General features: G+C 45.4%; 1 protein-coding gene and 1 long non-coding RNA gene across 9 annotated transcripts in view; one reads left to right on the top strand and one right to left on the bottom strand.

The window, feature by feature from the left end:
• The window catches only part of LOC120890832 (uncharacterized), a 73,634-nt gene extending 69,145 nt beyond the window's left edge, over nt 1-4,489 (top strand). For 3 of the 4 annotated variants that reach the window (XR_013427915.1, XR_013427916.1, XR_013427917.1), the window contains one exon: nt 3,474-4,489. This is a non-coding gene — a long non-coding RNA (uncharacterized LOC120890832). Of the gene's footprint in view, nt 1-1,424; nt 1,490-3,473 lie in introns of all 4 variants that reach the window. The other variant, XR_013427918.1, reaches the window with a different exon arrangement.
• Nucleotides 1-13,718, bottom strand: part of LOC101965641 (retinal-specific phospholipid-transporting ATPase ABCA4) — a 129,588-nt gene that overhangs the window by 13,429 nt on the left and 102,441 nt on the right. For 4 of the 5 annotated variants that reach the window (XM_078026767.1, XM_078026768.1, XM_078026769.1 and 1 more), the window contains 6 exons: nt 12,843-13,020; nt 8,686-8,801; nt 7,534-7,681; nt 4,118-4,241; nt 3,612-3,741; nt 416-536 (listed from right to left, as the gene is read on the bottom strand). In XM_078026767.1, the coding sequence (XP_077882893.1) occupies nt 416-536; nt 3,612-3,741; nt 4,118-4,241; nt 7,534-7,681; nt 8,686-8,801; nt 12,843-13,020 (817 nt within the window). Of the gene's footprint in view, nt 1-415; nt 537-3,611; nt 3,742-4,117; nt 4,242-6,713; nt 6,829-7,533; nt 7,682-8,685; nt 8,802-12,842; nt 13,021-13,718 lie in introns of those variants that run through there. The other variant, XM_078026770.1, reaches the window with a different exon arrangement.

Consider the following 13,718-nt stretch of genomic DNA (forward strand, 5'->3'; position numbering starts at 1 on the left):
GAGCAGGGAGAGCAAGAGCAAGCAGAGAAAGGTTAGTTTGGGAGAAAACCATCAATGCTCAGAGGTTATGGATTAACATGGGTGTTCAGAGAGCAGCTGTAAGCTCTGAGAATTGTGAAGCTGACCCATGCTGTACAGAAATGGAATGGAGAAAGATCAGTGATGGTCAGCTGAAGGAGCTCTCACTGAGGTTCTGTATCAATACCCAAGGGGAATAGCAGGGTCAAAGCATGTACCTAGATGCTCTTGGAAGATAAGTTATAACACAGAGATGATGATGATGCCACATATTAGGAAAACAGAGTGCTTGAAGAAGCAGATCACTTGCTCTAGAGAAGGAACATGACAACGTTGTGCCATCTGAGGTCCAACCAGTAGCACCTCCTAAGCAACTTGCCTACGCCTTTTTCTTTACCTTGGTGAGTTGATTTAGCCTTAAGATATCAGTTTTATCTCCACCACTAGTAATTCTTTGTCTCTCTTCAGCCACATCATCATCTTCATCAACAATAGGCTCCCTGGGGGGCTCGGCAATCCTAGGGGAAGGAAGAGGGACAGGATTGGGCTGGGTGTGTGGAGTCCTTGGGGGCACTGTGGTATTCACCTGACCTTTTCTCCAATTCCCTCTCTTCTGCTTCCCCTGGACTTCCATCTTCTAGGGCTTTTATTCTAAAAAGTGCTCCTAACAGGAGGTAGGCACAGAGAGGTTGAATGTTTACATCTAGAGTCAGCTCCAGGATCTAGTTCGTGCTGGATCTTTGGCAGGTCATGGACCTTTCTGAACCTTTCCTCTTCCAACCACAGGATGGAGAGAAGACTCTATCTCATACAGTTTAGTGAAGATGAGCTCAGCACAGTGCCTGGCACAGAGTAAAGACGCAGGACCTAGGAACTTACTAAGACTTTTTTTTCTATGTCAACAACTCAATGAAGCTTAGTTCTGTCTACCAAGCTTTCTATGTTCTTCTACCCACTATGCAAACTCAACCTCTTAAAAACTGCTATCATCTGGTCATCCCATGCCACTAAACCTTCCATCATTCTCCATCAGCTATAGGCTAAAACCAGATTTCCCAGTTGGAATATCAGAGCCCTGTGCTCAGCACCCCTCACTCCCCCGCCCCTTCCCACCTGATCATCTCATTCTTCTATACTACTGGCGTCTGCCCCTGGTCCCTAGCTCATGCTGGCCTTTGCTACCTTTCACATATTCTCTTCCTCCTGCTCTGCTAAAGGAATCTTCCCATCCTTAAAGGCATAGCTTCTTCTCTGAAATTCTCCCTGACCACCAAGGCCTCTAGTGTCCCCATTTTCCCCTCACTGACTATATCTAGCCCATCACCAAGTTTTGTCTAAAAAACTTCCTGCTATTTATCCAATCAACCTATTTTTCTCCATCTCCTGATGCCACCATTTCTATCCAGGTCACCATGGTTCTTGCCTGAGTACCAATATGGCCTTCTGTCTGGTCCCCCTGCTCTAAGTCCTGGTAAGATCACATCACTTCTCTGATTTAAATACCCCCCCCCCAGGGTTGTGTGTTGCCCTCAGGCTTGAGTCCCAAGTCATTAAGATGAGAGGGTGTTTCATGACAGATCTGTGCCCCTCCAGATTCATCTCCTGTCCCACTTCACCTTTCACAGCTAATCTGAACTCCTACCATTCCATGCACCATTACTTTCTGGGGCTTCTGTATCTGTGTGGGCCCTATCCTTGACAAGAGCACCCTTCCTTTCTCCCCTCCCTGGCTCCTTCTTAATATGGGTGTGGCTGGAAACCAGAGGCTGTGGCATGCCTTTTTGGTCCTCCTTAGGATCTAAGGCAGGCAGGACCCACTCAACTGTGCCGTCCTCAGAGTGTGATGGTAATGGCTTATTTGGCTGAATAACCCTCTTCTCCACCCTTTCTCACTCATCACAAAGGCCTTTAAAAGATGTGGCCAAAGGCTGGGCTGGGGTTCAGTGGCAGAGTGCTTGCCTAGCAAGCTTGAGGCACTAGGTTCGATCCTTAGCACCACATACAAAAAATAAGCAAATAAAATAAAAGCATGCTGTCCATCTACAACTAAAAAAAAAAAAAAAAAAAAGATGTGGCCAAAGCAGTAGAGAGGTCTTCAAGGGCTGAGGATCCCAAGAACAATAATTCCTCACACTGTGTCCCATAAGTAGAACCAATTCCTGATCATGTTTTATCAAAAGTGTTTGACCCATTATTTCTTTCAATCTTTATGATCCTGTGAGTAGAACAATAGATTAATTTCCAATGAATCAATTTCCTATGGGTCAAAAATCTTAAAAAATACACAAAAGAGCAAGTCCAATGGCTGGGTATGGTGGCACCAGTAATCCCAGAGACTTGGGAGGCTGAGGCAGGAGGATGGAGCCAGCCTTAGCTGACTCAAACCCAGCATCAGCTACTTAGCAAGGCCCTAAGCAACTTAGTGAGATGCTCTCTCTAATAAAATATAAAAGAGGACTGGGTATGTGGTTCAGTGGTTAGGCACCCTTGTACAAAAAATCCATCATCAATCCCTGATACAAAAAAAACAAAACAAAACAAAACAAAAACAAAACAAAACCCAAAAAGGCAAGTCCAAACTTGGAATCTTTATTTACATGTGACTAGAATTAGTCTGAGAGAGGAAATATAAAGAAACAAAACACTGGCCAGGTGTAGTGATACACACCTGTAATCCTAGCAACTCAGGAGGCTGAGGCAGGAGGATGGCAAGTTTGAGGCCAGCCTCAGCAACATAGTGAGACCGTTCTCAAAATAAAAAAGAAAAGAACTGGAGAGGTAGCTCAATGATCAAGTGTCCCTGGGTTTAATCCCCAGTACAAAAAAAAAAAAAAAAAAAAAGAGAGAGAGAAGGAAAAGAAACAAAACACTGTCAGGAAATTTTGTTAGGGAGGGCCCAGTGATTGCAAAGCCAGTAAAGGTCCAGATTACAGAGGAACCTGGGTTGCTGCTCAAAATGAGGTAGGAGCTGGCAGGGCCTGGGGGAAGAGCCTAGGGAAGATGGGCTGAGCTGGGTTGGGGCCCTGGTCAGTTGACCCAGCCATTGAGAAGTCCTGGTAAAGTTAGAGTTGGCAGCTATTATCCAGCATCCAGGGAGGGAGGGTGAATCATTGCCCCTCACCCCTTCACAGGCTCCTGGCTGCACTCTTGGGGCATGTAGCCCCTATATTACTCCCCATATTCTCTGTCCTATGGTAACCCCACTCACATTTCTAATTAGCAAAAGGGTATACTTTGTGTTTTCTCAAAATTATTTCCTAGTTCTTTGGATGCTTTTTTAACCATTGTTATTTGCAATGCTATTGTATAATTTCAAATGAGTATGTGGTAATTAAAGGAGAAGATTAAAATAAAGAATTAAAACTAGTGATATTCTATTTTAAATAGTTTAAAGTTGAGAGTTGGCTTCAATTCTAATATGCCTATTTTAACCTATCTCTTCCTATGTTATTTAGAATAAGCCGGGCTTTGAAAATGTAAAAAACCATTATGGAGTGGGACTCCTGAGGAAAGAAATGACCATATCAGTATGAATTTCAGTCCAAGACACACTGAGCTGCCCGCTAGAACCCCCAGGTGCAGCAAGGGCATACCATCTGGTGAAGAAGAAGTGTTTCTGGACGAGGAGGTTCAAGAGGAAGTACACCACCCCTTCTGCTGCCATGGCAATCAGGTTCTTCCCAATCAGGTCCCACTGGAATGGATTTGGGGAGTGCTCCTCACCTGGAAATTTGAGGCCACTGAACATCAATAGGGATTGAGTCTGTGTCAGCTGCCCCAGGTACCCCCTAAAAACCTGGCTACAATAGGCCCAATTGGACCAGGCCTCATGCAAGGGATTAAGTAAGAGCCAAACATGAGTCTCATCTTGGCTTTCAAGTCAAAGAGGGAGAGAGTAAAAACCTGCCCTCTGCCCCTCCTATGACTCCTGAGCCATGAGAACAGAGGCACCCTAATCCCTCCTAGGTGGCAGAATAAACCCAAGCCAACACAATGCCTTTCCACCCCAGCCCAGGGTACAGATATGATTGTATCCTGCAATCCTCCCTGCCTCAATGGATCCAGGGCCTGTGCTCCATGGACCTTGAATGCCACCCACCAAACCGGGCATAGACGTCCGTCACAGCCTGACTCAGAGCCAGGTCAATGAGGCCCCGGCCCAGGCAGAAGTGGGGGAAGATAATGAGCAGCTTCCTCAGCATGGCGTTGAACCTGAGTAGCGTCTGAAACAGAAGGACAACTGTTAGATATAAGGGCTGATGCTGCCTACCCTGTCCTGAGCAGGTGGGCCAGGATGCCCTCTCAGGTGGGAGCAGGGGAGGTCTGCAGGAAAAGGACTTCCAGCTAGACTGGCCACAGGAGGGATTGGTCAGGCAGGATGCAGAGGGTTTGATGTGGACATCCTGAAGTACTAACTGGAGGTGCCTCAGGACTAGGCCACGGAAGTAATAATAAATTCGTGACTAATCAATGCCTGGGGCTCCCTGTGTCATTCTTGTGGGTAGGAACTAATACCTAGCCCAGTAGCATTTTCTAAATATTTATTGTGCTCAGTGCTATGTGGGCACTGGGGCTAACTGTAAAGAACATGCACATTGTTTTCCTTAATTAACCCTCCATGACTCCACGGACTACAGCAATAATCCATGGAGAAGCAGCGGCCTTGATGCTGTCTCTTTGGGCAGCTCTTCTGCAGACTTTCTTTGCCATGGTGTGGGAGTTCTCCAAGATGCCTGTTGCCAGAAGATGCAGCAGCTGCTAGGAGTGTGACTGGGGTCTCCCCTTTGGTACAGCTGTGAGTCAGACCTGAATAGAGGCTCTTCCATCAACTCTATCTTAGTCCAGCATGAACCAAACGGGAGCAGGCTTTCAGCTGCCTCCTGGCTCTGCTTCTCAGCTCTACACAGGGCAACCTGTTATTGTCTAAGCAGTTTTGGGCACAGCCTCCCTCTAAAAGGTAGAAAGGACACTAAGAAAGTGAGGCTGGTGAAATTTGCTGAGCCCAGCTGTCCACTCCCTCTGGCCCATTCCTACACTACACCTCCTACCTCTATAGTCTCTACACCTCTGCAGTTTCCCTCATCCTTCTCTACACCCACCTCCTAACTCTTCCCAGAAAGCACTGTGCTCTTTTCCCTCTAGGCGTCTGCATTTGCGATTTCATTTAGTTTCCCTCCTTTCCTTCCTCCCCTCCCCTCCCCTCCTCCTCTCCTTCCTTCCTTCTTCTCTTCTCCTCCTCCCTCCCTCCTTCCCTCCCTCCCCCTCCCTCTCTCCTCCCTTTCTCTCCTCTCTCTCCTTCTCCCTCTCTCTCTCCCCTCTCTCTCCTCTATCTCCTCCCTCTCTCCCTCTCTCCCTCTGTACTGGGGATTGAATCTAGGGGCACTCTACCACGGAGCTATATCCCCAGACCTTTGTATTTTTTATTTTGAGACGTGTATGGACAGACTGACCACGAACTTGGGATCTTCCTGCCTCAGATTCCCAAGTGACTAGAATTACATGCTTGTGCCACCAGGCCCAGTGGCATTTGCAATTTCTGACACCTATAGCTCTTAGCAGGAAAGGATGTTCTTTTCCCTTGTGTTCTCTGACAAGATCCCTACCCTTCTTTAGGGAGTCACTCAAGCAGTCCCTTCTCTCTTAGGCCTCCTCTGATTCCTGGGTTAAATATCCTTTCCTCTCTTACCACATTCCTGGGATTATTTCTTTTTTTAATGCACCTACTTTCTCCACTTAAATACCTTGGTTCCCTAAATACCTTGTACAGTGGTTAGCTCATTGTAGTTACTTTATGATTCATTAAATAGGCTAATACTATTCTATTTACTCCAGGCCTGATTCAAGTTGAAAATCCCCCATAAGATGCTTCTAATTCCTGCAGCCCAGCTCTCTGGCCCACTCTGATCTGTAGTCTTTTACATTTCTTGCTCCTTTGATGTTTTATGGACTACCATATATCATGGCTTTTGTCACTTGCTAACTTTGATGTGCAGCTTGTTTCCTTGCTGGAGCAGGAACTCTTAGGCATAAGATGAGTGAGTCACACTTGTTTCCATTCACATATCTGTCACATGGTGTTCACCTAGTAAATGCCTCCCAACTAAGCAATGATAGCAGCTACCCTAAGAGCCTCATGTGGGATACTGGAAATTTCTGTAGCATTTATTGCTCAAGTAAGCAGCTTTTATGGGAAGAAGAGTGCTTAGTAAATGGCTAAGTGCTCAATATGTGGCTGAATGTGACTGCAGGAGGGAGAATGTTCTGAGTTCCTTTTAGCTTGCTATTTAATTATTCTGTAATAACACACCCTCTTAAGACAGTGGGCTGTAAGCCTATGGCAAAAACAGCTCTGATGAGCAGCATTTTCATCCACCAGGTATGCAGGCCATCTTCTAGCTCTGTGTTCTTATCCATGTCCCTCTGGTCTGTGATCTGCCATATTTCTATTATTAATGGCACAGGTAGGTTAATTCCTGGCTCAGTAGCCACAGAAAACCTCACTAGGTCTGGGGGAAAGTGGCTCTTAGGTAGTCATGGGAGGTTAGCTTAGGGCCTCAGTACAGACTTACCCTCTGTTTTTCCAGCAAGGGCACAGTGCAGATATGCTGGCTGGTGCCCACCCCTTGGACTGTGAAGAATTCATGAGGAAAGGAAGGGCTAGCGAGATGCCTGAGGATACAGGAACACCAGCAAACCTGAATGCTCTGAGGACAGCCATGAAAGGACTCAGACAGAGCAGGTGGGAGTGTGGAGTAAAGGCAGCCTTGTAGCTACTGCCACTTCTTTTAGGATTCAGCTGGCCATTTCTTTCTGGAAGGGAAAGTCAGAGGGTATGGACAGGACAAGTGGACTTCGTAGCTCAAAACATTTGAGTCATTTAGGACCATGATTTCCTAATCCTGTCCTAGGGATTAACAGGTGCAGGATAGTACATGGTATATGTTGTAATTTGCATAAGAAGTGGGAGAAAGAATATTTATATATTTACTTTATGTCTCTAGAACACATTAGAAACTTGAATAAGGTTTCCTCTGGAGAAGGAAACTGGGTGAATCAGAAACAGGGGTAGAAAGGAGATTTTTTTCATTATATGTCTTTTGTTCCTTTTACATTTTGAAATCACCTAAATGTGATACTTACTAGTGTCAGTGTGTGTGTGTGTGTGTGTGTGTGTGTGTGTGTGTGTGTGTGTGTAGAAAACCTAACAAACCTAACACAGTCCCAGAGGAAACTTTCTTGAAAGGATATGAAAATCTAAAAAGTCAGGGTCTTGCAGTCATTTATAGCTTGCAGAATAGGCTTAGAAAATGCAACATTCAGAGCATGCAGATCAGCAAGAAGAAAGGCATGCTGGGAGGGAAAGAAGACAACAATGCTGGTCTAAGCACTGAGCATCTACACATGCAGTGCTTGCCCATGGGTCTGCTTGGCCATTGCATACTCTCTAGTACAATATACTCTTAATCAAATAGTATACTCTTAATCAAATAAAGATGCCAAGAAAGTCACACTCACCCGGTTACTCTCAAATAATTCCAAGATGAAGGTGATGGCACTGCTGTTGATGCCGATGAATAGATTAGCACAAGACAAAGCCACATAGGCTGTGCTGGGGACGTCAAACAGGAAGGATGCTGGGTACATCATGGGAATGACTGCCCATCTGTGTGAAATGGCAATACCATGGGAAATGTTCCAATTGTCATCCTATCAGCTGTACCTAGATAGGATGTACTCCCCTCATGTGTGAGGTGACACATTTGAATGGCCAGAGTCCCAGGGGGAAAAAAGAGATGCTCCATCCCTAAGTTCTATGCCTCATCTTTAAATGGAGATCATAAGGCCTGTCCTGACCATCTCATGGGTCATATGAGGAGCAAATGACAGTGGCTGTGTGTATATTTTGTTAAATACAATACACAGGAGGGTTCTCCACCCTGCAGTGCTTCTGGCTCTAGTCTGGATCAGCAAAGCAAAGTTGAAGGTCCCCAGCAGCTCATCATCACAGTTCATTGGGCAGCTCATAGTTCCCTGGCTTCTGAATTCCCCTTTTCCAAGAGAGATGAATGGAAACCATTGCTCTGGTAAGATTTTACTGGCCCACATAGGAAGGGCAGGGATCATTATTTCCATTTTTCAGATGAGGAAACTGGGCCCCACATGGGTGGTTTACTTGTCCATAGTTACACCCACAGAAAGAGGAAGGCCTGGGATATAAAGTTGCATGATGGGCTCTACAACCAGCTGGACTTGAATCTCTGTCACCCTCTAGCCTGACTCAGGAGCAGCTTTCCAGCTGGAGTTTTCTATTATGTGAAAAGAACTCCTGGGCAGTACAGATGGAAGCACAGAGATGGGCAAAGTGGCCACGGATGACTCAGGGTTGTGGAGGAACTGGGGAGTGACCAATTCCCAGACTCCAGGCAAGGCCACAGTGGGAGTGCAAGAAGAGTCAGACTATGTGGAGCCCTTCCCAATGTCCCTGAATGGACTATCCTTAGAAATATCCCTATTGGAAAAGTCAGAAACAGAAGCCAGATTCCTGATTAGCAGATGTAGACCTTGCTAGGGACTGGACACAAACCCTGTGCATCTACCACTGCCAGAAGTCCCACCCCACCCCTGGCTTCCCTTTGGTGCCATTAGTTAGGAGCCCAAATGACTTACCCATACAGCATGAGCAGAGCAACAAGGGCAGGAAGATTGCTTGGGGATGTGTAGGCTTTCTTCTGAAACCCCACGAAGATGCCCACCACCAGTCCTGCACTCACTGCATAATTTATCTTGAACAGAGAAGATAGCAAGTCATGAACAACTAGGACCTGTTTCATGGTCTGTACAATGAGGGATGGAACCAGGATCCTCCAGATCTTAGGGTCTGGGGTTGACTTCATCTGTCTAAACAGTTCCTAGTCTTCCTGCTGTCTCCTTCCCCCAGGGACCTTCAGTCTATATCTATGAGATGAATAAATTGAAACATCCAACTGGATCTCTCACTCTTTCTAATTGGTCACGAAGCCCCACTGATGCTACTTTCTAAGCACATCTCTAGAATTCAGAAAAAAAAATAGTCATTGATCTCACAAAGCTCAGATGATGACACTCTTTTAAAAAAATGCATTCCTGAAGCCATTAGGTCAGGCACAGGAAGGTGGGCACTCATGGTAGGGTTAGGTCTCAAACAGGATGAAAACCAGAGGAGGGTGAGGAGGGCACCCACAGAGGGTTCCAGGGAGAGTGGTTGAGCCCCAAGGGGATGAGGAAAGTGTTCTTCCAGGGGGCTGAGCTGGTGTGGAGTATCAGAGCCAGGACTGAAGGAAGAGGAGCTCCACAGAGCAGCAAAAGCAGGGAGAGGGGATATCTATGCAGGGAGGGGTAGTAGCAGAGATGGGGCACTTACTTGTTACTTACAGGTAATAAACTCTGATAGATAAATGATTTGGGGTGATAAAAGCCAGTTTCTCAATCTTGGAGAAGGGAGTTATAAATGCAGAGACAGAAAACTAGAATGAGCCTCTGGTGTTGGACTGGAGCTAAAGGTTTTGGTGAGCATAGAGCTTAGTGTGCAGAGACTGAGGAATACAGATGTAAGTGTGTGGATGTCTGTGGACATATATAATGTATCTTCCCTGGGTCTATCTACTGAGAAGACCTGGTCCCAATGACACTTTAGTGGCAGTGAACAAATCTGGCACCCAGATCTTGGTCTCTGAGGGCCACTTTCCCCTGAAATGAACCAGGGCCCTTTGGGGAGATGGTTGGTTCTGGGAAGGGGTGGCCGAAGGACAGGGTAAGCTTGGAGCATCTTGTGGTGCCAGGGAGCAGTGAAGTGCTCAAGGAGGATGTAGACATAGTGAAGAAGGCACAGAGGCCAGCTTGAAGGAGCTTTCCCTGCCACACTTGGGACAATCTTCATATTAAGCTAAGTAATGATGGAAAGGAGTTATAATCCATCAATTAACACTGGACCCATGACTACATACAAATATATATAAATAAGTAAATGAACAAATGGAAAGTTTGACAACAAATAGGATATTTGCACATATTCAAAGTACTTCTCAAAAATTTTTTTCAATTATAAAGAGAAAGAGAATAGTTCTGACAGTGGAAAGTAGTTCTGACAGTAGACACCTTCTTAAGTGAAAAGGTAAACATCCTCAGTAATAGGACAACTTAAACCGGAAACAAGCTGATAAGATGCAAAAAGAACCCAGCTTCCATTCCATGACACTGCTGCCTGGGGACACTCTACCTCATAGGGAAGGCTCAGGCAAACCCAGATTGAAAGATGTTCTGCAAAAGAAATGGCCTGTAATCTTCAAAAGGACTAAGACCACAAGCATTAAGAAAAAAAGAGAAACTAACTGTACCAGGCTAATGGAGACTAAAGAGACAGGACAACCAAATGCAAGGCAAAATTCTGAGCTAGGTCCTTGTCTAAAAAAGACATCATTGGTGCAATTGGTAAAACTTGAGTGGGGTCCAAGAAACAGGTGGCAGTGGTGTCCCAGCACTGGTTTCCTGAAGTTGACAGTTGTACAGTGGTTGAAGGGGGCAAGTCCTTATTTGCAGGAGATAAATATTGAAGATGCTGGTGTGTGTGTGTGTGTGTGTGTGTGTGTGTGTGTGTGTGTAAGAGAGAGAGAAGTGGGGGGAGAATATTGTCAAGAAGTTGCTTCTAAATGACCCAGATAAAAGTTTTACACTGTACTTGACATTTTTACATAAGCCTTACATTTCTTTTCAATATTTAAAAGAAAAGGAGATGACACATATAAAGAGATAGGAATTTAAAACACCACAGATGTGCTAAGTGACTGATATAAACAATAATTGTTCATTTGACGATGACCCCCAGGCATGTTTTTTTCTTTTTACCACTGGCTAATGAGGGTGATTCTGTTATCTGGCAGTTCAGCCAGGAAACCTGCCTGGATCTGCCCACATGAGAAACAGGCAAATAATAAAAAAAGAAAAAGCAAATTTTATGCAACTCTTTTTTTTCTGTTTGAATTTTATACAGCTTCTTCTCTCCAGCTTGACCAAACTGCATACAATTCATATTTACTTTTTCCATCATTTGCCTATTTCTTATGTGGGAAGGTGGCTAGATCCAGCCAGGTGGAATCCAGGAAGGCTCTCTGGCCTGACTGCTGGTAACAACAGATTTCTGAAATTCAGCACTACAGATTCTGAGATTCAGATTCCAGGCCAGCTTTAAAATTCTAAAGCATCAGGAAGCCTGCCAACACCATACCCAGTGCACTATCTTCTCTCCTGTAACCCTTCAACGGATGGACCAGGGTCTATGTTGTCAGTATGGCCTCCAGCCCAGATGGCCACTGTGTCCTTTTAGCTGTATCTTTCTATAGGCTGAGTCCTCTCTTTGTAGACACACACACACATAGGTCAACTCCAAGTGCAAATGGTATTCCTTATCTTTTAAAAATGAAAAAATATATATGTATATCTCAGCACTTTAATAAGTAGCTTCTCAGAGGAGAGCCTGGATCCTTTCATGTTAAAATCTCAGGGCCACTGTAGCCTCTGCCCAAAGAGAAGCCTGTAGCTTCTAAGTTCCTATGAGCTTGTGTTTTTTTCCATGCAAATTGAAAAGAAAGGAAAGAATTTAAACACTACTGAAAATTTCTAGCTTTTGAATTAGTTGAGTCAGATTAAAGAAATCATGTCTTCAGGAATTCTAATTTTCAGTATTATTGTCAAAAGCCACAGAGAGTGTCACTTGTACTGGCCTCTACAAGATACTACTTCTGGCCTCCACCAGTTGATATGTCATCTGGTGGAGCTCACGGTGGTCTTAGGATGCTGAGATGAATCAAATGTGTCCTCACATTACTGATGACACCCAGAAGAGATGAGTTGTTGTTTTCTGTCTCTCTCCTTTTTTTGCTGTATTGGGGATTGAACTCAGGACCTTATATATGCAAGGCAGGTGTTCTATCATTGGGCTACACCCCAGCTCCTGGCTGGTGTCACAATGATCCTTGCTATATTATAACTAGGTCTTTGCTACCAATAAGTTCTGACTATGTGGCCTGTCATAAAGTACCCCATTCTAATTCTTCCCTGTTCCCAGAAACCTTGGTTGTGAGCAATGTGGTAGTCCATTGTTGCTCTGATAATTTTTTCTTATTTTCCCTAAAGTGGTGGCTAATCTGATATAGTGAAGGTCTGTCTGATTACTTTGGGGAAGCAAAATAAAGCTCCTGGGTAGAGTTTCCAGATTTGCAAATAAATATACCAAATGCTCAATAAGCTTGAATTTCAGATAAATGGCCACTAGGTGTTTTTTTAGTATAAATATGTCCTATGCAATATTTAAAGTGGGATATACTTACACTAAAACTTTACTTATTGTTTGTTTGAAATTCAGATTTAACTGGCATCCTATATTCATCTGGTGAATCTCTAAGGAAGTTCTACTTTAGAATTTTGGGAATGAGGTGGGATTTTAAGAAGGAGATTTTGGGTGAAGAACCCCTTGGTCCATTCCCACATCCAAACTATTTTGGGGAAAGCCAGACTCCTGCCTGCAGTGCAGTGATTGGGTCAGAAAACCCCTTAGTGCAGACACAGAGCCCTCAGTCCACAGTTGTGAAGTTGTGACAACCTTCCTCAGCTCTGGGATTCTAGTGCCTTTCCAAGATGATGTCAAGGGACAGTAGCACACAAAGCCATTAGCTGAGTACCTTCCAGCAGCCCGGGCAGTGCAAGAACCCCTCCATGTAGTGTCTCTTCTGTCAGAGCACACTTGAGTGCCACCTTGGGACCAAGAAGGTGAGGGAAGGCCTGACACTTACAATGTCCCAGAGGAAGTTGGTCAACCAGTAGGTGATGGCACTCACTCCACTGACAAACTGGAGGTGCTTGGCTTTATTCATCCTTTCCTGAATCAAGTAGAGGACAAAGCTGGCTGGGACAAAGGACATGGCAAAAATCACACAGATGGCAACGACAGCATCCACTGATGTGGTCAGCCTGCAGCAGGAGAGAGATACAGGGAGAGAAAGGTGAAGAAACAAGAGCATAAACAGGAGAAGGTGCACAGAAGGCACTGGCAGTCCTTACCCAATCCAGGTAATGGCCTCCAGACTCCCAGTTCCCAGCCTGAAGCTTGTCGTTCCCCTGAACTGTCTTAATCAGTCTGGGTCAAGGTTAAGGGGATATTTGTAGGCTGCCTTTCTGTTTCATGTGAGTATTTCTAGACAACCCCCCACCTTTTTTTAGAGAGAGAGAGAGAGAGAGAGAGAATTTTTTAATTTTTTTTTTTTAGTTTTTCGGTGGACACAACATCTATATTTTTTTAATGTGGTGCTGAGGATCAAACCCAGTGCCTTGCACATGCCAGGCCAGCATGCTACTGCTTGAGCCACATCCCCAGCCCAACCCTTCTTTATATTATGTTTTGGAGGGGCCCAGCTGACGCCTTCACGGTAGGCAGACCACGCGGTCAGAAGAGGGGGCACAGCCACCCACCGCGTGGTAGACAGACCACCCCAACTGGAGGAGGGGCCCAGTTGCCGCCTGTGCGGTAGGCAGACTGCGCAACCCGGAGAGGGGGCCCAGCGGCCGGGCTGCGTGGTAGACAGATCACCCCAGCTGGAGGAGGAGCATGGTAGGCAGACTGCATGACCTGGAGAAGGGGCCCAGTGGCCGGTTGGGGCGGTAGACAGACC

Source organism: Ictidomys tridecemlineatus, chromosome 11 (assembly GCF_052094955.1).
Source record: "Ictidomys tridecemlineatus isolate mIctTri1 chromosome 11, mIctTri1.hap1, whole genome shotgun sequence".
In the NCBI taxonomy this organism is placed as follows: Eukaryota; Metazoa; Chordata; class Mammalia; order Rodentia; family Sciuridae; genus Ictidomys; species Ictidomys tridecemlineatus.